This window comes from Geotrypetes seraphini, chromosome 2, assembly GCF_902459505.1.
Source record: "Geotrypetes seraphini chromosome 2, aGeoSer1.1, whole genome shotgun sequence".
NCBI classification, from domain to species: Eukaryota; Metazoa; Chordata; class Amphibia; order Gymnophiona; family Dermophiidae; genus Geotrypetes; species Geotrypetes seraphini.
In genome coordinates this window covers 408,344,105-408,366,093 of record NC_047085.1, presented here as the reverse complement: position 1 = coordinate 408,366,093, position 21,989 = coordinate 408,344,105, and the positions used below count along the sequence as shown (strand labels likewise).

Here is a 21,989-nt window from a genome sequence, read left to right as displayed (position 1 = left end):
ATACCACATTTCTGTCCAACTTTCCGTCCAAGTCCAAAACGCCTAGAACTAGCCCTGTTGGACGTGGGAGGGGTCTGCAAAGTGATGGACTGCACACCCAGACATGCCACCTAAATAGTGGGGTACCTTACAAGGCACTGCTGTGAACTTCACAAAGAGGGTGCCATGTCTTCTGCTCCCTACAGCTCCCTTATAGGTTATGGTGAGCCCCCCAAGCCACCTCCAGAATCCCCTAGACCCACTTATCTACCACCCTAATAGCCCTTATGGCTGCAGGAGCCACTTATATGCCAGTAAAAAAAGGGTTTAGGGGTGTATAGGGCAGTGCACATGTTTATGTATCAATGCAGTGATTACAGGGGCTTATGGGCATGGGTCCACCCCCAAGACGACTTAAGCTGCCTCTGGGCTGGACGACTAGGCTTTCCTATTCCAGGCGGCCAGGTGATGATGGTCTGGAGGCTGAAATTTAAAGTTGTGAATAAAATTTTTATGGGAGTGGGGGGGGGTGGTGATCACTGGGGTAGTGTGTGGGGGTTTGTGTTGTGTTTTCTGTGCTTATCTGGTGAGTTTAGGTGGATTTTTGTGACTTAGAGACCATGTTTTACTTGGTCTAAGTCACAACGTCCAAGTTCCGTCTAGGCTCTGTTATTAAACTTTGGGTTATACATGTTGTACGACTAAGTCTAAACTGGCCCACGTCCCGCCCAACTCCCGCCCTCGACACGCCTCCCGAAACGCCCCGTTTAGCTTTGGACATTGAGCGGCACTATGAAACATAGAATAAGATGGCAGAAGAGGGCCTGGCGGCCCAACAAGTCTGCCCACTCGAGAACCCTCCCTCCCTGGTGTACCCATCCTTTATGCATAACTCTGTAGCACCCCCAACTGTTTGTCCCATCGACTTTTGAAGTCGAGCACGCTACTAGCCTCGACCACATGACATGGAAGTTTATTCCATTGACCAATCACCCGTTCGGTGAAGAAGTATTTCCAGGTGTCACCATAAAATCTTCCCCCCTTAAGTTTTAGTGGATGACCTCTTGTTGCTGTGGGGCCCGTAAGAAAAAATAATTCTTCCCCCACTTCAATGCGACCCGTAATGTATTTGAATGTTTCTATGATGTCACCTCTTCAAGGCCTAGGTCGTTTTTAAATACATCCAAAACCCAGTTTTATTATTGGCGCTTGGACGTTTTTGAGAAATGTTCATCCAAGTGCCAACTTAGGCCGGTTTTTCTCCTTCGATTATAAGCCCCTTAGTCTCTGGGGTACATTTTTTTTTTTTAACATAAAGTGTTATTAATTTCACTTGCCAGTTGATGATCCTGTTTTTGCTGAAAATATTGTCAAATCTGGCTGCATTGAGCCCATTGTTTTTTTAATTTTAATTATATCCTAAATTTTCAAAGAAAGTAAATTAAATATGTATATAATTTTATCGGAAATCAAGATGTGTTGTTAGCTACAATACAAACAGATTAACCATTAAATAAAACAAGTATATGCTTAGGGCACCAGGGGAAGGGGGGAACCAATTGGTAAATTGCGCATAAATTGCTTCCCAGATGTGGAATTCAAATTCTGTATCTGAGTGCGCTCCATTTTTAAGAGGGAAATTGTACAATCTCTACAGCTGTATGGAGGGGCCCTGTGGAACCAGCCAGCGGAGAAGAATGACTCTTTCCCATCAGGACCGCACGTTTAAGAAAAGTTGTATACCCAGAAGGAATAGGAGATTGCAAAGACAACACATCAAACAAAATTTGTGGCTCCACCTTTACAGCATACTTCCAAAGGGAGGAGAGGGCTTTGAGCAAAGAGTCCCAAAAGTGCTGAACCAGATAAAAAATATATTAATAAACAGCACTAAAATTCTGATAAGAGAGAGATGAACGTAGGAGCAGTGTCAGAGCAATTAGCACCCTAGGCCATGGTAGAAACCTCTACCACTGTTAAGTAAAAGAGGGTCATAGTTCCAGCTTATACTAACCACTATACTACTACTTGCCCCAAGAAATTTGGTCCTGTCACAGCCACAACTTTGTTTTATACCATTTACTGTTAACACTGTTGGCATCAATTCACTTACCTGTAACTTTTTTCCACAAACTCCCCCAGTATAGCCAGGGCGGCAAGAACATACATTCGGCAGCACACATCTTCCTCCATATAGACATTTGGGATTGCATATAGCTGAAACCCAAATAGCACACACATTTTGTCTTGGTTAAACTACGATTAGTATTTTCAAAATAGAATATGTCTAAATTCTAATATTCAAAGTGACCATACAAATGGAAAAGATACCATTCTGAAATAAATTCTTCACTTGAAAATAAAAAAAGAGAGAAGTGGAATTTTAATACACGAGGGCAATTAAATTAACTGGAGGAAAAAGCTTCAGGTGTCCTATTGTGCAAAGCTATAGTGTGTCACTGATGGACATTCTCACAAAAGTGAGATTTGGACCCTACACGTTCTGTATTTCGGCAAGAAATAAGCCTTCCTCAGGGATCCTTATTTGGGGTCCTAATTTGATTGACACCAATGTATGGTACCTAATGTCTCTGAAAAACTTTGGATGAAAGATTGTGTCCGGTGTAGACTGTAGGGTACATGTACGGCAGTGTTCTCAAACTCGTGGCCTGGGGGGGCCACATGCGGCCCGCCAGGTACTATTTTGAGGCCCTCAGTATTAAAAAGAATGATTCTTTATGGAAAACATGTGCCTTCAGTGTCCAGTGGTCATGTCGGGTGGTCGTGTTCTGGAATGTTGCCTGCCTCACTGCTGTAACCTTACGCAAGCGCTTTCCTGCGTCTGTACGCGATTGTCCTCGCCACTCCACCTCACAATCATGTACAGACACAGGAAAGTGCTTGCATGACGTTACAGCACTGAGGTGGGCAACGTTCCAGGATGTAAGGTAACCATTGGAGGCAGTGCAGCTCATGCGTGTGTCCAATGCTGGAGGAGGTGAGAGCTGAAAGCGGTTGCGGATGTGACCGCCGGACACTTAAGGCACAAATTTTCCATAAAATATCATTCTTTATAATACCGAGGGCCTCAAAATAGTTGGTCCAAAATCTTGTTGCTTTCAGTTGATATTTTGATAGTTTTTCATTTTCTACATGTTGCCTTCTTTCAGCTGTGTATAGCTGAAATTATCAATAGTCATTAAGGAAAGATTTATAAACTATAGTTTATAAATATTCCTTAATTGCTTCTGATAATTTCAGATAATCCACATTTTGGATGTGTAGGTACTTAACCTCATCCAAAGTTGTCATTTCTTTAATAAGACATTAACTATTTTTTCTGCGGCCCTCCAAGTACCTACACATCCCAAATGTGGCCCTGCAAAGGGTTTGAGTTTGAGATCACTGGTGTACGGTGTATCTGCCGTGTAGGGTTCCTCAACCTGGCAGCTAGGCTTCAATGCTAAGAAATGTAAGGTCATGCACCTCGGAAGCGGAAATCCATGCAGGACGTACTTCTTGAACGGAGAAACTTTAACTAGGACTTCAGCAGAACGAGATTTAGGAGTAATCATCAGTGCAGACATGAAAACTGCCAATCAAGTGGAGAAGGCTTCATCTAAGGCAAGGCAGATATTGGGTTGTATCAATAGAAGTTTCGTCAGCCGAAAGACTGAAGTCATAATGTCGTTGTACAGGGCCATGGTGAGACCTCATTTGGAATACTGTGTGCAATTCTGGAGGCCACATTACAGTAAAGATGTGCGCAGAATTGAATCGGTTCAGCGGACGGTCACCAGGATGATCTCGGGGTTCAAGGGTCTCTAGTATGAAGAGAGACTGAACAAATTGCAGCTCTACACTCTTGAGGAACGTAGGGAGAGGGGAGACATGATCGAAACATTTAAGTACCTCACGGGACGTGTCGAAGTGGAAGATGATATTTTTTTTCTCAAGGGACCCTCGGCCACAAGAGGGCACCCGCTCAAACTCAGGGGCGGAAAATTTCATGGCGACACCAGAAAGTATTTCTTCACAGAGAGAGTGGATGATCATTGGAACAAGCTTCCAGTGCAGGTGATCGAGGCAGACAGCGTGCCAGACTTTAAGAATAAATGGGATACCCATGTGGGATCCCTACGAGGGTCAAGATAAGGAAATTGGGTCATTAGGGCATAGACAGGATGTGGGTAAGCAGAGTGGGCAGACTTGATGGGCTGTAGCCCTTTTCTGCCGTCATCTTCTATGTTTCTATGTTTCTAATCTCATTTTTGTGAGAATGTACCATCAGTGACACAATTGGTACCTAATTCATCCAGAGGTTGCTTTAATCATGATTTTAAACTGATTGTTTTGAATAAATCATTTTTCCTGGTAATCCAGAAACTTGTGTTCCTCCTTGTGTTTTCGAAAGCCTTTAGTTAAACAAGTCCAGGGCCAGATTCTGTAATTGGTGCCTAAATTTAGGTGCCTATTGCATGTCAGTCACACTTAGGCGCCCATTACAGAATCATGTTTAACTTAAAACTTAGGTGCCTGTAATGTAGGCCAGGGTTTTAAAGGCCTACATTACAGGTGCCTAACTCCTTTAGAGAATCACACCTAGCGGCGCCTAAGCCTTTCTCCACCACTAAATATGCCTACTTTAATGTTAGGCACTGATAGGTGCCTATCTTTTGTAGAATCACACGCCTATCTCCCAATTAAATTTTTTTTCAATTATGATCTCGTTACAGCTCATTAGAAACATGGCAGCAGATAAAGGCCAAATGGCCCATCTAGTCTGCCCATCTGCAGTAACTATTATCTCTTTCTCTCTCTGAGAGATCCCACGTGCCTATCCCAGCCCTCTTGAATTCAGACACAGTCTCTGTTTCAACCACCTCTTCAGGGAGACTATTCCATGTATCTACCATCCTTTCTGAAAAAAAGTATTTCCTCAGATTACTCCGGAGCCTATTACCTCTTAACTTCATCCTATGCCCTCTCATTGCAGAGTTTCCTTTCAAATGAAAGAGACTCTACTCATACTAAGCCTGCAATATTGCCTATTTGGCAATTTCCCAGAAGAATATGCAACGTTTGCGAATAGTACAAAATGTGGCGGTTAGGTTGATTTATAGGCTGAGGAAATATGATCACGTAACACCCTCCTATCAAGTATCAAAGGAGGCGCGGGTGAAGTTTAAGTTTGGTTGCTTCTGTTTTAAGGCTTTGTTTGGTTTAGCTCCCAAATATAATTGAGCTTTTCTGTTTTGCAACCAACAGACATAAGAGAAACTCACATCTGAATTTTGTTTTTCCGCCTGTTAGAGGATGTAAACTTTAAAAACATCATCAAAATCTTTTTTCATATCAAGCAGCGTTATGGGTAAGGATTTAGAACAATTGCTTTTGCTTACTGACACTTATGGGAAATTTAGGAGACATCTAAAAACATATCTGTTTTCGAAGTATTTAGGCAGCTAATTCGTAAAAATTTTATTATGCACTATTCTGATTATTTTAATGTCTCAAATTATTGGCTTTTTAACTTTTTTAGTTATATTTAACTTCTTTTATTGTTTTTTTTTAACTATTGTAAACCGCATAGAACTTTACGGACTTGCGGTATATAAACTGATTATTATTATTATTACATTTATATTACACAAGTATTTAAACATCTCTTATCATATCTCCCCTCTCCAGCCTTTCCTCAATTTATTAATTATCCCCCCCCCTTTTAACTAAGCTCCACCGCTGCTCCAATGCTCATAGGAATTCTATGAGTGTCAGAGCATTTAGCATTCTGAGCCACAGTAGAGGGGGAAAGGGAAAGACAGAAATGACTGATCACGGGAGAGGGAAAGAGGGATTAAGGGAGGAGATGGTGCATAGCAATGGGTATGGCAGGGAAGAGATAAGAAGAAATGCTTCTTATGGATAGATGGGAATAGGGGAGAAGAAAGAGGGAGGAGATGGTACACATGGATAGATGGGAAGGTAAGACATAGAAAAGTAGATAGATTTTTAGAAGAAAGTTGAATGTTAAAAGTTAATACTAAAGATGTATGTAGGGCAGAAAGTGAAGAAGGAGAGAAAAACAACAAATGGATAAGAAGGTCCTAGATACATAGATAAGAGCACAGACAAAAGGAAGTGCAGCCAGAGACTGGAAAAAGATGGTTGATAAAATTGCCAAAGGTAGGGGGAAATGATTTTATTTTCAATTTAGTGTTTGAAATATGTCAATTTTGAGAATTTATATCTGCTGTCTATTTTGCACTGTTCAGGAAGAAATGCATTTGTTTCTATTTCTCTGGGGTTGTACTGCATGCAGAGTCTTGCATCTTAGGGTTTCATTTGTATATATTAGTACTTTTAGTTTGTGGTTCTGTATTTGCATAGAGGTTATCTGTGTGACCAAGGCCAAGGCCAGGTGTTGTCAATAAGATTATATTGTGTGTATATATGAAAAGTGAATGGAAAAAATATTACAATTAGTACTATTATGGGGGTGGGGTCTAGGGCAGAGCTTGGGTAGGGTCTGGTGCGGAGCTTTTGGGCTCCTCCAAACAAAAAAGCATTCCGCTACCTATGGTTATCCTAATTTGACATACTTTGACAGTGGTCTCTAAACAAAAATGCATTCAGGAACACACCAGTATGAAAAGAAGTAGCAAACAATTATTATTAACAAGTGGAGAAAAGACCTCAGTGTCATGTTGGATTGAAAAACGAGAGTGTACAGGTTAAATTTGCCATAGTTACAGTAAGGATTTTTCAATACAGTTTTCCTAATATGACCATTTACCGGGATCCGGTACCAATATACATTTCTTTGTAGTTCATCGGTTATGGGCAGGGGAGTTAGGTGAAGAGTTACGTTTTTATTGCTTTCCTAAAGTTGAGGAGTCCTTCAAGGGATTTGATCTGTGGGGGCAGTTGATTCCAGTGGCTCGGTATGAAGTGGGAGTAGCAATTTTGAATATCAGGCCCATGATATTTAATGTTTTCAGGAAAGTTTTTGAAACATTTTCAGTTGATGCAGACAATCTTAGGCTTACGTGTTTGACACTCCGCTCCTGCCCAGTCTGGAGGGCAAAGACATATGTTAGGTCCTATACATTCCCCACCATTCTGACATTTCTGCAGACACATAGCTGTTCAAAAACAGAAAACTGGTCTTATTAAATGCTAATATGTAAACTAGAGAGGGAGGGGGAACCCCTCACCATTTATTTTTATTACATTTGGCAGATGCTGTTACCAGCAATAGCTCAAGAAATAAACAAAAATGCATTTTAACACCTATCCCCCTTTTTACAAAACAGTAGCACGTTTTTTTTTGCGCCAGCCAAGGTGGTAACAGCTCAGATGCTCATAGAATTCCTAAGAGTGTCCAAGCTGTTACTGCTGGCACTAAAAAGCATGCTACTGTTTTCTAACAAAAAAAAAAAAAGGGGGGTATATAACTGATTGGCCCAAATGGGAAGGGGCACACTCACTGGGCTCAAGCCCCATCTCAACAGCAGCACACTCTGCTGGAACTGAATGGAATCCCAAAGCCCCGCTAGCTGAAGATCTCCTCATATCCTGTAGCTTTTCTGTGCTGCCTAGTGTCAGCACTCGACGAGTACTCAGCTTTTGCACATGCTTGAAAATTGGTATGCAGAGGGTGCCAGCATTGGGTTGCTCACAAAAGCTGCTGCCAGCTATCAGATGCATTGGAGAGAGTCCTGCCCGCTTCAAGGAGGTTTTCAGCTGGGGAAGCTTGGGGATCCTCACCAGTTCAGGTGTTTATAGTTTTATGTTGAGTTGGGATGGGGGGTGGTTTGCAGAGAAGAAACCCAGTCCCCTTTAGCCCACCAAAAATCTGACTATACCACTGTTATAAAGTGCAAACAATGTTTAAATATCCTAAAATTATAACAAACATCACATCCAATACCAATCCAGTCTTTCACTTGTGAATAACCTGATATTTGACAGCAACCTTAGCATCAGAGGTAACGCATTGCAGACAGTCCCTGATCTAGCATTTACTTTGGTGGCTCCACATTTGTGCAATGCGTTAACCTCAGAAACTAACGGCCTCTTTTACAAAGCCGCGCTAGCGGCTGTGCTGCACTAACGGCCCCGAAGCCCATAGAGATTTAAAGGGCTTCGGGGCTGTTGCCATGGGGCAGCCACTAGCACGGCTTTGTAAAAGAGGCCGTAAGGTTGCTGTCAAATTTTAGGTTATTTTGCAAGCAAGTGAAAGCTTTGATGTTCTCCTCTCCACTCCTTCCTGCCCTCCATAGTCCTCCCTACCCTTTTCTAATCCCTTCCTCTGTAATGTCATCTATGCGTCGCACAAGCTCTAGGTGACATTACAGAGGAAGGGATTAGAAGAGGGTAGGGAGGACTATGGAGGGCAGGAAGGAGTGGGGAGGAGAGAAGCATGTAGAATATTTCATAGAAATTCCTAACTTTACAGAGAGGAGCATCATCTATGTAAATGATATCTAAATGAATTAAAGTAATATATAAAAAGGAATAGAAGAACAGCCTCAACTACCATGATCCCATCTCCCCAGCACTCTGTGCTGAACACTGGCTCCCAATTAGCCAACTGCGCATTCAAGGCCCTGGTAATAGCGCATAAAATAATTTACGCCACCACCCCTTCCTACATAAAATACAAGCAAACCATGTACATCCCCACCCGCACCCTCTGCTCAGAAATGAGAAACGCCTATGCATCCCCCCAGGAAGGTCCCTCCTCTCAGAAACCGCCCGCAAACGCTCCTACAGCCACTTCATCCCCCAACTCTGGAACCAACTCCCCCCACAAATCAGACTACAGAACTCATTAATGACCTTCTGGAAAATGGTAAAGACCCTCCTCTTGAGTCGTGGCGCATGGCGCGTGGCGCGTGGCTCGTGGTGGCTAGCGTGCTGTTTATGGTACGATGCAATGGAGGTCAGAAGCATGATAGTGCAGTATTTTTGTAGTTTTTTCGTATGATTCTGGGTAATTCTAGTTAGACAAACATCTGTGTTAGTTAAGGACCGCGCCCAAATAGAAGCGTACGAAAAATAGGTGAATAAAACATTTAAATATAATGTAGCTAAGGCCAGAAGAAAAAACACACTAAAGATTAATATAAGGAAAAGAATGGTGTTTTTTTGTGTATTTTGCTGTTGAGCTAAATCATAGTGGAAATCATGACTACATGAGACATGGAGTCCAGTTTAGGTTCTTTACTATAACTGTCCTGTCTTAGGCCAGCATCTTGTGCCAGTGAATAGTTTCTGTTCTTTGTTCAGCTTCCCGCCTTTAGCCTCGTGGTTCTAATTGAAAACAGATGTGCTTAGACCAGTTAGAAAAAGCATATTAGATTCCATATTCCAAACTGAGATATAAAATGTATGAAGTATGAATGGCCAAGATATGAATGAAATTATGAATGTTTGGGGCCCCTGAATGTGATATGTGGTGACATGAATGTAAAATATAAATGGTTTATATAAATGGTTTTTATAAGCAGAAACATTAAGAAAAACTCTTGAGCACAACATCTGGAAGTGATTAGAGTCAGTCTCAAGAATAGGGAAAAGGGGGGCATTGGAAGCCCATGCTTCAGGAAGAGGAGAGGGGGATTTAACCCCCCCTTTTTTTCTCCTGAGTAAGATTTCTGTGTAAGGCTGTGCAATTTGAATCTGTCAGCTTAGGAGTTTTTTTCCTTTAAGGCTCAGAACTTGTCAGCATGGAAGGACTGAGAATTTACCATGTTAATAATTGTGAATTCTTTTGAATGTTAATGTTAATTCAGAAATCATCTGAAACTTTGACTAACTTTTAAACATGGAGGAATGTTTCTTTGTTTAAACTTTGAGACCACCCATAGAAATGTTATTGGTCGTCAAACTTGATGATGTCACTAAACCAAAAGTTATATAATAGACTGTAATGAGATAGAAAAACGAGACCATTGTGAGAAGGCCAGCCTTTGGCCACGATGATGATCTCCCATGAGCGCAACGTAAGCAATTATGCTATTCTTTTGATCTAATAATGGGAAAATAGAACCAATAATTCAATAAATCCTGGTTATAATTTTAAAACCTTGCGCTGGTGTCATTTTGCATGTAGAATTATTTTCAAACCTGAAGCTTTCACAAATGGCGTCAATGCCCCATGCTCACTCTTCAACTAAAATGTACCTCAGTCTATGCCTCACCCCCTTAAACCCCCCCCATACCCTCCCTTCTTCATTCCAATCTCCTACTTAAATTGCTGTATAGTCCACTCTTAACCTGTGCTTAATTTACTGTATAGTCCTTGTATTTAAACTACTGTTCTTAAATTGCTGTATAGTCCCTGTATTTAAATTACTGTATAGTCTTGTATGTCCAAATATACTCCAATGTGAATGTTTGCTTGTAGACCGTTCTGAGCTACTGGGAGAACGGGATAAAAATCTAAATAAATAAATAAAATAAAATAGAAGGGAGGAATCGTTAAACAATAGAATTCAGTATAGTATTCTATAAATTTAAATGTGGAAAACATGCTCAAATTTAATCTATTCTAGAATGAGGAGGTATGTGACTAAATGATAGCTGTTCACTTCAAGTCTGATCTTTAAGACTGGATATGAAATATGCTTGCTTCTATATAATAATTCTGACTTACAATTTAATGTTAGCCTGTTTAACCAATCCTCAGTCACCGCTAGGTCATTCACTTAACAATCAAAACTCCTTTCCACTATCATCATCACCGATTACCACAGGAAAGACTCAAATCTCTAATTCTTCTACATAGATGTATAGCATGGTTATTAAATACTACTACTACTATCCATTCAGTCATGTCTGGCCCTTGGATACTCTGTAGGCCAGTCCTCGCCATGCTTCCCTGTTTTCCACGGCTTCTTTCAATTATTTGATGTTCACTCCCTTGTCAATCTTGATGGTATCCAGCCAACTGGCCTTTGGTCTTCCCTGCTTCCTTTTACCACTGAGCATGCCGAATAGCACCTCCTTATCTAGTGAATTCGCCCTCATCAAATAGGTCAGTTTCTGTCTTTAATCTTGCCTTCCAGGGACAACTCCCTGAACCCTGTACAGAATATAATAAATATGTCATGCAGCATTCAGATTGGTTTAAATGAGAATCATGGTGGAAAAGCTTTATTACTGGCTATGTTGAAAAGACATATTATATGGAGAAATTTCTTGGCAGATAGTCTGGACTTTTCTAGAATATTCTTGAGAATTATATGACTAGTGCTACTTTGATAGTCATCTTTCAAGGAGACTATGGGTCAAAAATTAATGATTTTCCTGATTTCTCCAAAGTCATGCAAGAGAGATGCAAGGCATTTTCTGGCCCTGAAGCCTTAGGCTATAGTCTGGGTGCAAATGTTTTAATTAAATTAGAAGATCATGATCTATCAATCCCCTCTACAAAATGTATATCTTGCATAGGAAAATTAGGAACATCCCTCCCCTTTAGAACCACAGAACTCTGGAATAACCTCACATCCCCGCTCAGAGTTTCAAGTTCCCTCCAATCCTTCCGCAAACACCTGAAAACTTGGCTCTTTTCAAAAACCTAACACTTCCCGCTTTTTGGTTCCCTGTCCCTCTTTATCTTCCTAGCTCCTTTCCTATAACCCTTCATTGTAGCTCCTTTTCAACCTAACCCTGTAAACCGTGCCGAGCTTTACGCTTGTTGAGATGGCACGGTATACAAACCTAAGGTTTAGTTTAGTTTTAGCTTAGTTTATACTTTTGACCCTGCAGGGCTTCATAAGATTGTGGAGGTTAGGAAGATCATTACAGGGAGTAAACTGTAAGATTTTAATAGTGGACAGTCATAACTAAAAGTCCATGCATGCAGGATGATAAAACCAAGGCTAGATTAGCCTGTCCTTATGAACATAAGAATTGACTTAATGGGTAGACCAAAGGTCCAACAAGTCCAGTATCCTGTTTCCAAAAGTGGCCAATCCAGGTCACAAGTACCTGACAAGATCCCAAAGAGTAAAACAGGTTTTATGCTGCTCATCCTAGAAATAAGACGTGAATTTTCCCAAGTCCATCTTAATAATGGCTTATGGAGTTTTCTTTTAGGAAATTATCCAAACATAAGAATAGCCTTACCGGGTCAGACCATCAGACCAATGGTCCATCTATCCCAGTAGCCCTTCTTCACAGTGACCAATCCAGGTCAGTAGTACCTGGCAAAAACCCAAAGAGTAGCAACATTCCATGCTACCGATCCAGGGCAAGCAATGGTTTCCCCAATGTCTGTCTCAATAACAGATTATGGACTTTTCCTCCAGGAAATTGTCCAAGCCTTTCTTAAAGCCTACTACACTATCTGCTCTTACCACAAGCACTGGCAATGCATTCCAGAGCTTAACTATTCTCTGAGTGAACAAATATTTCTTCCTATTGGTTTTAAAACTATTTCCCTGTAACTTCATCGAGTGTCCTCTAGTCCTTTGTAATTTTTGATGGAGTAAAAAATCGATCCACTTGTACATGTTGTACTCCACTCAGGATTATGTAGACTAAAATCATATCTCCCCTTAGCCGTCTCTTTTCCAAGCTGAAGAGCCCTAACCATTTTAGTCTTTCCTCATATGAGAGAAGTTCCAGCCTCCTTATCAACTTGGTCGCTCTTCTTTGAACCTTTTCTAGTGCCGCTATATCTTTTTTGAGATATGGAGACCAGAACTGAACACAATAATCCAGGTGAGGTTGCCCCATGGAGCAATACAGAGGCATTATAGCATTCTTAGTCGTGTTAACCATCCATTTTTCAATAATTTCTAGCATCTTGTTTGCATTTTTGGCTGCCGCCGCTCATTGGACAGAAGGTTTCATCGTATTGTCTAAAATGATACCCAGATTTTTTTCTTGGGCGCTAACCTCCAAGATGGATACTTGCGAAGAAAAATTTTAAAAATAAAGTAAAATTCTAGAATCTCTCATGGCACACTCAGAATCTCTTCAAGGCACACAAGTATGACATGGCACACAGTTTGAGAGACACTGCCCTATACTAACCCTTTACAGAGTAAGTCACCTACGTGTGTTGCATCTTTTTCCTCTCCAACCTGATGCGCAAGAGCAAATGTTGGGTCCCACACATCTTCCTCCATTCATACACATGGGCTCACAGACACCTAAAATTAGAATGATCCTTCAGTACAAAGTTACATCATATTGTGCTTCATTTCTTCATCCCTTATTGCTAAGTTTGAAAATATATATATATATATATAAGTATTGCCTTACTTTTTTGACATCTTTTCCCAATGTAACCTTCATGGCAGGTACAAACATTATTCCGTATGCAATGACCACCATTTTTACAGGGAGGGCTGCAAACAGCTAAACAAACAAGATATGGTGATATTGAACAGACAACAAGGGTAGTAATGAATTTGTACAACTCTAGTAATCTGAGCTAGTCCCAAATTATCCCCCCCCCCTTTATACAAAACAGTAGTATGTTTTTTTGTGCTGGCCGCGGCAGTAACAGCTCCAATTCTCATAGAATTCCTTTGAGCATCAGCTGTTACTGGCACAGCTGGCACTAAAAGCAATGCTACAGTTTTGTAAAAAGGGGGAGGAGGTATATAAGGTGCAGTTGTTCCCAAGACGCCCCAACCAGTCAAGTTTTCAGGATCTCCACAATGAATGTTCAGGAGAGAGATTTGCACCCAGATGCAATTAGAGAATTTGAACTGCATTTTGACACCCAAAAGTTGGTAATATTTCTAGAATTGCCTCCTAGTTGGATAGTACTGAGGCAAATCAGTAAAGATGTTCAGTGGCATTATCTGGGCAACTCTGCGGAATATCAGTGACCAGTCCACTCATCCACATGAGCCACTCCTATCTGCATAAAACCCTCTGAATATAGACCTGACTTATTTTGCAGTGGATAGAAAGTGTATGGACATGCATTCATGATCTGAGGCTTAGCTAGGATAGACCAAGGAGATACAAAATATCATCATAGTAAAAATGGCTTGTATTTATTCAAGAACATGTGGGATAAAAGTAAGAGAAGCCTAAATGAGCATGCAGTGAAGCCTAAGATTGAGTATGCATTGTGATATTGTGGCAGGAATGAGCCAAATTAATGAACTTTTGAAAGTAGAATATTAAGATACAAAAAAAGATTTTTAATATACTGAAGCTGTTAATTTATATTTAAAAAAGTGAGACGATGAGGAAGCACAGCGGTTTATATTCGGACTAAATGAATTATAAGTTCTGAGTACCGCTTCTGAAGGCAATTAAAAAATTTCTGAAATTAAAGGATGAACGCTGATAGTTTGGGGCATGGTAATATATTTAAATTAGTATGGGGCCCGTTGACATCTTATGTTACCTCATTATAATAGGTTTTTGATAGTGTGTCAGTTTTTGTTTATTTTGGTACACATCCAGGGAAGGGTGGGAGGAGTTATTTCTGTCATAATTTGATCTTTAAATATTTACACTTGGGATAGGTGGCAGGATGGAAGGATATGACTAATTGAATAGGGTAAGGTTATTGGGGAAATCTATGCTTCTGTGTTTTATTAAATTATCATTAGGTGGGTGGGTGGGGGGGAGAAAATGATTGGTTATGTGTATTCGAAAGTTAAATGTGCTTATATTGACTTATTATATATGATATATTTATGTATTGCACTATTGAAGTTTGGAAAATCAATAAATATAAAAAAATAATAAATTCTGAAATCTTAAATAGAAGCTTGTTTGATTTGTGTTGGTCAACTATAAGGATATTGATGAATCTGCTCAGGCCTCTCTCTCCATCTATGACAACCATGCCAGTATTTTATCTTCAGAGAAAACCTTAAAACCCACCTTTTCACCTTGGACCTATAATGAAATCCCAGGAGCCTGCCCCCTACTCTTCACTCAATGTGCATGTCCTGTTCTTAAATCTTGTAAACCACAGTGAATTCTAGTGGAAAACTGTGGTACAGAAGAAAAATGTATGGTATGGTAAGGTCTATGTAAAAACTGATATGATATGACATAAAAACAAAGTTCTGGTGGTTAGTTGGTTTACGGGTTCATCAATCCGCCAGTGGTAAAGATCGATGACCTAGTTTAAGGGATCATTTTGCATGTAGCATTTCCTAGCGTTTGCATGGAAAATGTCTCAGAATAAAAGTCTCTACAAATGAACACGCTGCCACTAGCACCGCTAAAAGGAACAACAACAATAATGAAAGAAAATTAAAATATTACCATTCTGACACTGGGCACCAAAAAATCCATTTGGACAGAGGCAAATGTTTGACTTAATGCACGATCCCCCATTGAGGCAGACAAGATTACACAGAGCTGTGAAATACAGTAAAATTCAGAACACATTAGTCCTGGAACTCTACGAAGATGCCTACTTACACAGTTACAGTTAAGTCATTTATATTCCATTATGGCCAGTAATTAGTTCATAGTGGATTACATAACAAGAAGCTAGGTCAGTGAAATCTAGGATTTACATATTGTAGTCAATTTACACAAAAAAAATATTAGATGGACATTGTCCAATGTCAACTACGTAAGCTGTATTTCCAAAACAAGGTTGTTTTAAGTACTTTCTTAAAGGCACCAAAGTTTGATATAGATCTTAATTCATTAGAGAACGTCAACCAGATGGAAGCAGTTTGATAAGGTAGTACACTGCTTTTTTGAGGTAATCCCCCTTAGGACTAGAAAATTACAATCACGTTGCATCTTGAGTGTTATATTATTGCCTAGTCAATGATGTACGTAATAAAGTATTCATATATAGGGGAGTCAGACCATATAATATATTATATGATATATATGTGTGTGTCTTCATGTCAATGTTATTCACAAGCATTACTTTAGTGAGAAATTGATGACTTTAGTATCCAACATAAGCAAAGCATGGTAGTTTTAACAGAAATATTACACAAAGCGAGTTCTTCTCACCTGTACTACATGTAGGTCCATACCAGCCAGCTTTACATTTGCAGACATCTGGAGCGACACATTCGCCACCATTTTCACAGTGATATTGGCAAACCACTGGGGCAGCAGATTTTAAACAAACACATCATGGAGTTAAGCACAGAGAAAACAATGCAACACTTGAAACAGCGATTTATTCTGTGAAAGCTACTGTGCAGAAGGAAACCAATAATGTTTGGTGCTTTCTTTTGTAAAGCATTCAGTTTCAAAAGGCTATTGTGCAATTTCATTGTGCTTATCCCTTGCACTAATGTGGCATTAATAGCATCTCACTGCCTCCTTGCAGTATTCGTGTTTCATCTCTCTGTCCCTCTGTATTAACTCTCATGATCAATACAAAATACTCTTAAATACTGCTTCTGTTTATCACTTCTACTCTGATTTATCATGTTTGTTAGTGGCAGCAGGGCCCATGCTCTGCCCCCTTACATTGATGCCCTATGCCACATATCCCCCACCCCTACAGAATAGCAATTACGAGGGGCCGCAGAAAAGTTCTCAGCCCAACCAAGAAGAAAATGATGTGGAGCCATGAAACTTACAAGTTATTCCACACTTTTCTTGACACTTTTCACTTCATTTCATATCATTGAAATGAAAAGTGTCAAGAAAAGTGTGGAATAACTTGTAAGTTTCATGGCTACACATCATTCTCTTCTTGGCTGGGCTGAGAACTTTTCAGCGGCTCCTCACAGAATGAGGGGCGAATGATGCTTTGAACTTGTGTGAGAGTCACTATGAGCTATTTTTATGCAATAATGTTATATGTTTAAGCACAGTGCGTATGAACAATCTCTTCTATTGGAAAAATGCAGCTCATTTTTAATAAGCTGGGAGAAATATGATCTAATACTGTGCTCATTTAAAAAGTGTTCCAATGAACAATACAAAAACCCAAAAAAGGAGGAGAACTGCAAAAACTTGTTGTTTTTGCATTTTTTGTAGTAGTCAGGGGAGACTTGTTTTTGCATTTAAAAAGTGTTGCATGCTGTCATTGTTATTTTGGATAAACAAACCCAATAAACTTACCATACTGATCCCTGATGTTCAGATCATTATTTAAAAGAATTGCCACTAGCAGAGGAATAATTCACTATGGTTCATATTTATTCATGTTTGCCAATGTGATAATGGCTTTATTGCATGTTATCTGCCTCAAACCCCATTGCGTAAAATGGGTTTTAAGGTAGATAACACATGATAACACCAGCATTGCATGCTAAACATTAGTAAATAGGAACCTAAATATTTTCACTGTTTAAGAAATTAAATTTCTACTAACTTGTTTCACATTTTGGTCCCACATAACCAAAAGGACAGGTACAAACATTTCTTGCCAAACAACTGCCTCCATGTTGACAAGGTGGATCACAATGTGCTGAAAACAGGATTTAGACAGAAGTTGGGGTAAAGATTATTTATCTGTAGACAATCTATATGAATAAGGTTTAAAACCAAATATGGATGCAGAAAAAAAAGGAGAATGAAAGTGAATTTAATTTACTGTTGAGAGCATGGTTATCTATAGAGGATCATTCAAACCTTTTTCCTAAACATTTCACAAAGGTTATTTAAGGCAAAATAGAGCAGAATTATGCTGTATATATAGTATGAAATTTACTATGCAAGAGTAGTAAGGATAGTGACATGCCTGTTATATTTTGCTATGATAAAATTACATTTTCAGTAGCTTAGGCCCATATTCTTTAAACAATGCCTTAAATTAGGCGGCGGTAGGCATCCTTCCGGTACCTAACTTAAGTGCAAAAAGCTGTTTAAAAAAATAATAGCGTTAAAAAAGTTTAGGCACCTGTATTGCAGCTGTGGAGACGCTTTACAACGCCTAATGCCACTGTAGGTGTGGCTAACACCAAAAGTGGCATTAGGCATCGTAAAGCGCCTCCGTAGCCGTGACTCATCTGAAAGGTAAGTGCCAGAAATGTAGACCTTAAAAACCCTGGCCTACCTTTTTGCTGCCTACCTTTCACGAAGCTGTGATTCTATAAATGGCACCGGTGCATGATTGACATGCGATCGGTGGCTGTTTTTTAAAGTGGCTGCTGATAACTTAGTAACTATCCCTGGAAGTCAGACTTACCAAATAAATAGCTATAGTCCCACATATCTTCATTTCTCAGCATTGCACCTTCTACAAGAAGTAATTGATTCTAATATTATAATCCTATTGGACCATATTAATTACCTTCATCACACGTTGTTCCACCATAACCTGGTAGGCATTCACAGACATTAGGTTTACTGCACTTTCCATGATTTTTACAGTCCGGACGACACATCGCTGTGTAAAATCAAAATTATTCACTTAAGATACACATTGTTAGATTCAATGGACTAGATTCTGTCAATCTAACAGGGACACTTACCTGTTTGACAACTGTAACCAGAGTAACCAGTTTTGCACCTACAAGTATTTGGTGCTGCACACTCCATGTTCTTACCACAGGGGTATCTACATATTGCTTAAAAGAAAAAGGAAACATATATATATCTCTCTCAAGATACTGTTATTGACCATAACATTTTAGCTTAATTTAATACTTCCTTTAATATATTCATTTCCTAAACATTTTGGGCTTTTTTTTATCAAGGTGCGCTACAGGGGTTAGCTCATCAGACATTTCATCATGCGCTAAGCCAAAATACTAACGCCTCGTCAATGGAGGCGTTAGCGACTAGTGCGGCAGGTGGTTTAACGCGCGGTATTCCGTGCATTAAACCCCTACCGCGCCTTGATAAAAGGGCCCCTTTATGTTTCAAACAGTTTTTATTGATAACATCAGATAATCGCAGAACAGCAAAGGTAACAGACCAAGGAAAAAGATAGAAGACATTTTAAAATAGTTACCTAATCAGAGTTCCATAATGCTTTTTTTTTTTTTTTTACTTTACATACTGTATATCTACAAATAAATTATATGTATGCCTTTGCCCAATTGCCTTCCTTTATACCCTTTGATAAGCTCCATCTTCTTCCTTCTGGAATCTAGCAGCAATAGTCCTCTAGTGTTTAGCAATGAGCAACAGACAACAGTTCTCTTTGGAACACGGGACACATATTAACCAAATCCCACTGACTGAAGTTGCTGCTGTGCAAAAGCTGGAATTCACTCTCCTTTTCCCAAGGTTATTAATGCTGCACCTTCAACTCTTGCTGTCTAAAAGTGCACAATCAGATCCAACTTTCTCATACATCAATGATCTTTTAATGCCAAACAATGCTATGCTATTTGAATGTTCTAATGTGTGCCTAAGAAGGGGTTTCATTTGTATTGTGCTGACATCATGAATATTATAACTATGTTATTATATAAATGTTCTAGGTGGCTCTATGCTTAAGTAGGTTCAAGGTGACAGAGAGAAGAAACTAGAACTTTCAGGGATATGTGTAAATAGATTATATTTAGGGAGCAGCGTGGATTTTGAACCTACAACCTCAGGGTGCTGAGGCTGTAGTTCAAACCACCGTGGCACGCCACACACTCCCCAAGAAATGCATGGCTTGAGAATCTGACACCGACACAGTGAGTGGAGCAGAGGGTGTGCTAGCAGGAAGAAGTGGAGAGAGGAGCAGAGAAGGCGGTGCTAGCAGGGGAAGAGGCGAGAGCTAACTCCGCCCACCCCCCGATGTCACCAGCCAAACTCCCCCCATAAAAGGGGATGAGCCAACGGCGCATAGCCGTTCGGCGCGAAGGGCCTCAAGACACCGCCAGGAGCACCCCAGAGAGCATACCTGAAGACTTCAGAGCCCTGGGTGAGAAGCTGAGGAGGATGGATGCCCAGGTGGTCTTCTCCTCGATCCTCCCAGTAAGGGGCAAGGGCAGTGCCAGGGAGGATCGCATCCAGATGGCAAACAACTGGCTGCAGGGATGGTGCAAGGAGATGAACTTTGGGTTCTTGCACCATGGAGAGGCATTGCAAGGACTACAGGGACCAGACGGGTTACACCTGACCAGAAGAGGGAAGAACATCCTTGGACACCGTCTAGCCCGCCTACTACACAGGGCTTTAAACTAGGTAAGTTGGGGGAGGGTACGGGCACAAACAATCTACCTGGCGAGCTAAGCTGCCAATACTTTTTTGAGACTAAGATAAGTAAACACCGATCTGGGTCAGGGGAGAGAATACACACTTTCGAGTCTGGGGTTGGCTCACATTATAATTCTGGGTCACATTGTAATTCTGGATCTAAGGGGAGTACACATTGTAATTCTGGGTCTAGGGGGAGTACACATTGTAATTCTGGGTCTAGAGGGAGTACACATTGTAATTCTGGGTCCAGCGAGAGAACACACATTGCAAATTGTACTAAAGGAGTTCAAGTAGCCCAAGCGGGAATACCCCCACAGGGTACACACATTTCCGAGTCTGGGATAGGAACACACTGTAGGTCTGGGTCTGGGGAGTCCGGGATAGGTGCACGTTGTAACTCTGGGTCTAGGGAAAGTACAAAACATGCGAATAATGCTAAAGGTGTCCAAGTAGCTCAAGCGGGAATATCCTCACTGAGACATAACAAACATACAACATGGAGGGCTATGTACGTAAACGCCCACAGTCTGGGAAACAAGATCCTGGAATTAGAAACAGAAATGAGGAATGCCGACCTGGATGTGGTGGCGATATCTGAGACCTGGCTCACGGATTCCCACGGGTGGGACATGGTCATACCGGGTTACAACTTGCTTCGCCGGGACAGGGAGGGCAAAATGGGAGGAAGTGTAGCATTATATACTAAAGATGATATTAAGGTCACCAGGATCACAGATGTCCACTACACTGGGGAATCCCTTTGGGTAAATTTGGCCAGAGGGAAGGACAAATGCCTGTATCTTGGCGTAATATACAGACCCCCAAGACAACAGACCTAGATATGGAATTAATCGGAGATATAGAGAATATCACCTTGCGTGGGGACACAGTATTGTTAGGTGACTTCAACATGCCTGATGTGGATTGGAACACGCTTTCCTCTGCTTCTGGCAGCAGCAGGAGGCTATTAAATTCTATGAAGGGAGCAAGACTCAGGCAACTGGTGTTGGAACCAATAAGGGATCAGGCAATACTGGACCTGATACTTACCAATGGAGAAAGTGTCACAGAGGTCTCGGTGGGCGACACATTGACCTCCAGTGACCACAACATGGTATGGTTCAATCTCAGGAAAGGTTTCACTAAATCTACCACACTGACCAAGGTCCTCAAATTCAAGGACACAAACTTCAAAGAAATGGGAGACTTAGTTCACCAGGCCCTACAAAGCCAAGCAGAAACCGATAACGTGGAAGAAATGTGGTCGACTTTGAAAGCCGCCATACAAGAAGCAACAAACCGCTATGTTAAATCAGTAAGTAAACAGCGAAGGAACAATAAGCCACAGTGGTTCTCTGCGGAGATTTCGGACCTCATCAAAGAGAAGAAAAAAGCATTCATCTCATACAAACAATCAGGGAAACAGGACTCTAGGGAAGTCTATCTGGCCAAGTCAAAAGCCGTCAAAACAGCAGTTAGGGAGGCCAAATTCTGCATGGAGGAGTCTCTAGCGAAGAACATCCAGAAAGGAGATAAATCCTTCTTCAGGTATATCAGTGACAGAAATAAGAACTCATGCGGGATAGTACGTCTTAGGAAACCAGATGGAGACTATGTAGAAGCGGACTCGGAAAAAGCCCAACTGTTAAATGAATACTTCTGCTCAGTCTTCACCCGCGAGGTGCCAGGACTCGGCCCTCAGCTACAGACAAGGGTTGACGCAGATGACCCGTTTAGTAATTTCGAGTTTACACCCAGCGGTGTCTACTGCGAGCGGTCAAAGCTTAAGGTTAACAAGGCAATGGGGCCTGACAACCTACACCCCAGGGTGCTCAGGGAGTTGTGTGATGTCTTGGCGGAACCGCTATCCGCGCTCTTCAATCTCTCCCTTAGTACGGGTAGCGTCCCGTTGGACTGGAAGACGGCTAACGTCATTCCACTCCACA

At 40.8% G+C, this 21,989-nt stretch overlaps 1 protein-coding gene across 1 annotated transcript in view; it reads right to left on the bottom strand.

The window, feature by feature from the left end:
• VWDE (von Willebrand factor D and EGF domains) overlaps positions 1-21,989 on the bottom strand; it is a 174,549-nt gene that overhangs the window by 5,189 nt on the left and 147,371 nt on the right. Inside the window, 9 exon segments of the mRNA XM_033931003.1 lie at positions 2,093-2,196; positions 7,029-7,124; positions 13,053-13,148; positions 13,261-13,356; positions 15,241-15,336; positions 15,955-16,050; positions 17,276-17,371; positions 18,197-18,292; positions 18,378-18,473. Of these exon segments, the coding sequence (XP_033786894.1) occupies positions 2,093-2,196; positions 7,029-7,124; positions 13,053-13,148; positions 13,261-13,356; positions 15,241-15,336; positions 15,955-16,050; positions 17,276-17,371; positions 18,197-18,292; positions 18,378-18,473 (872 nt within the window).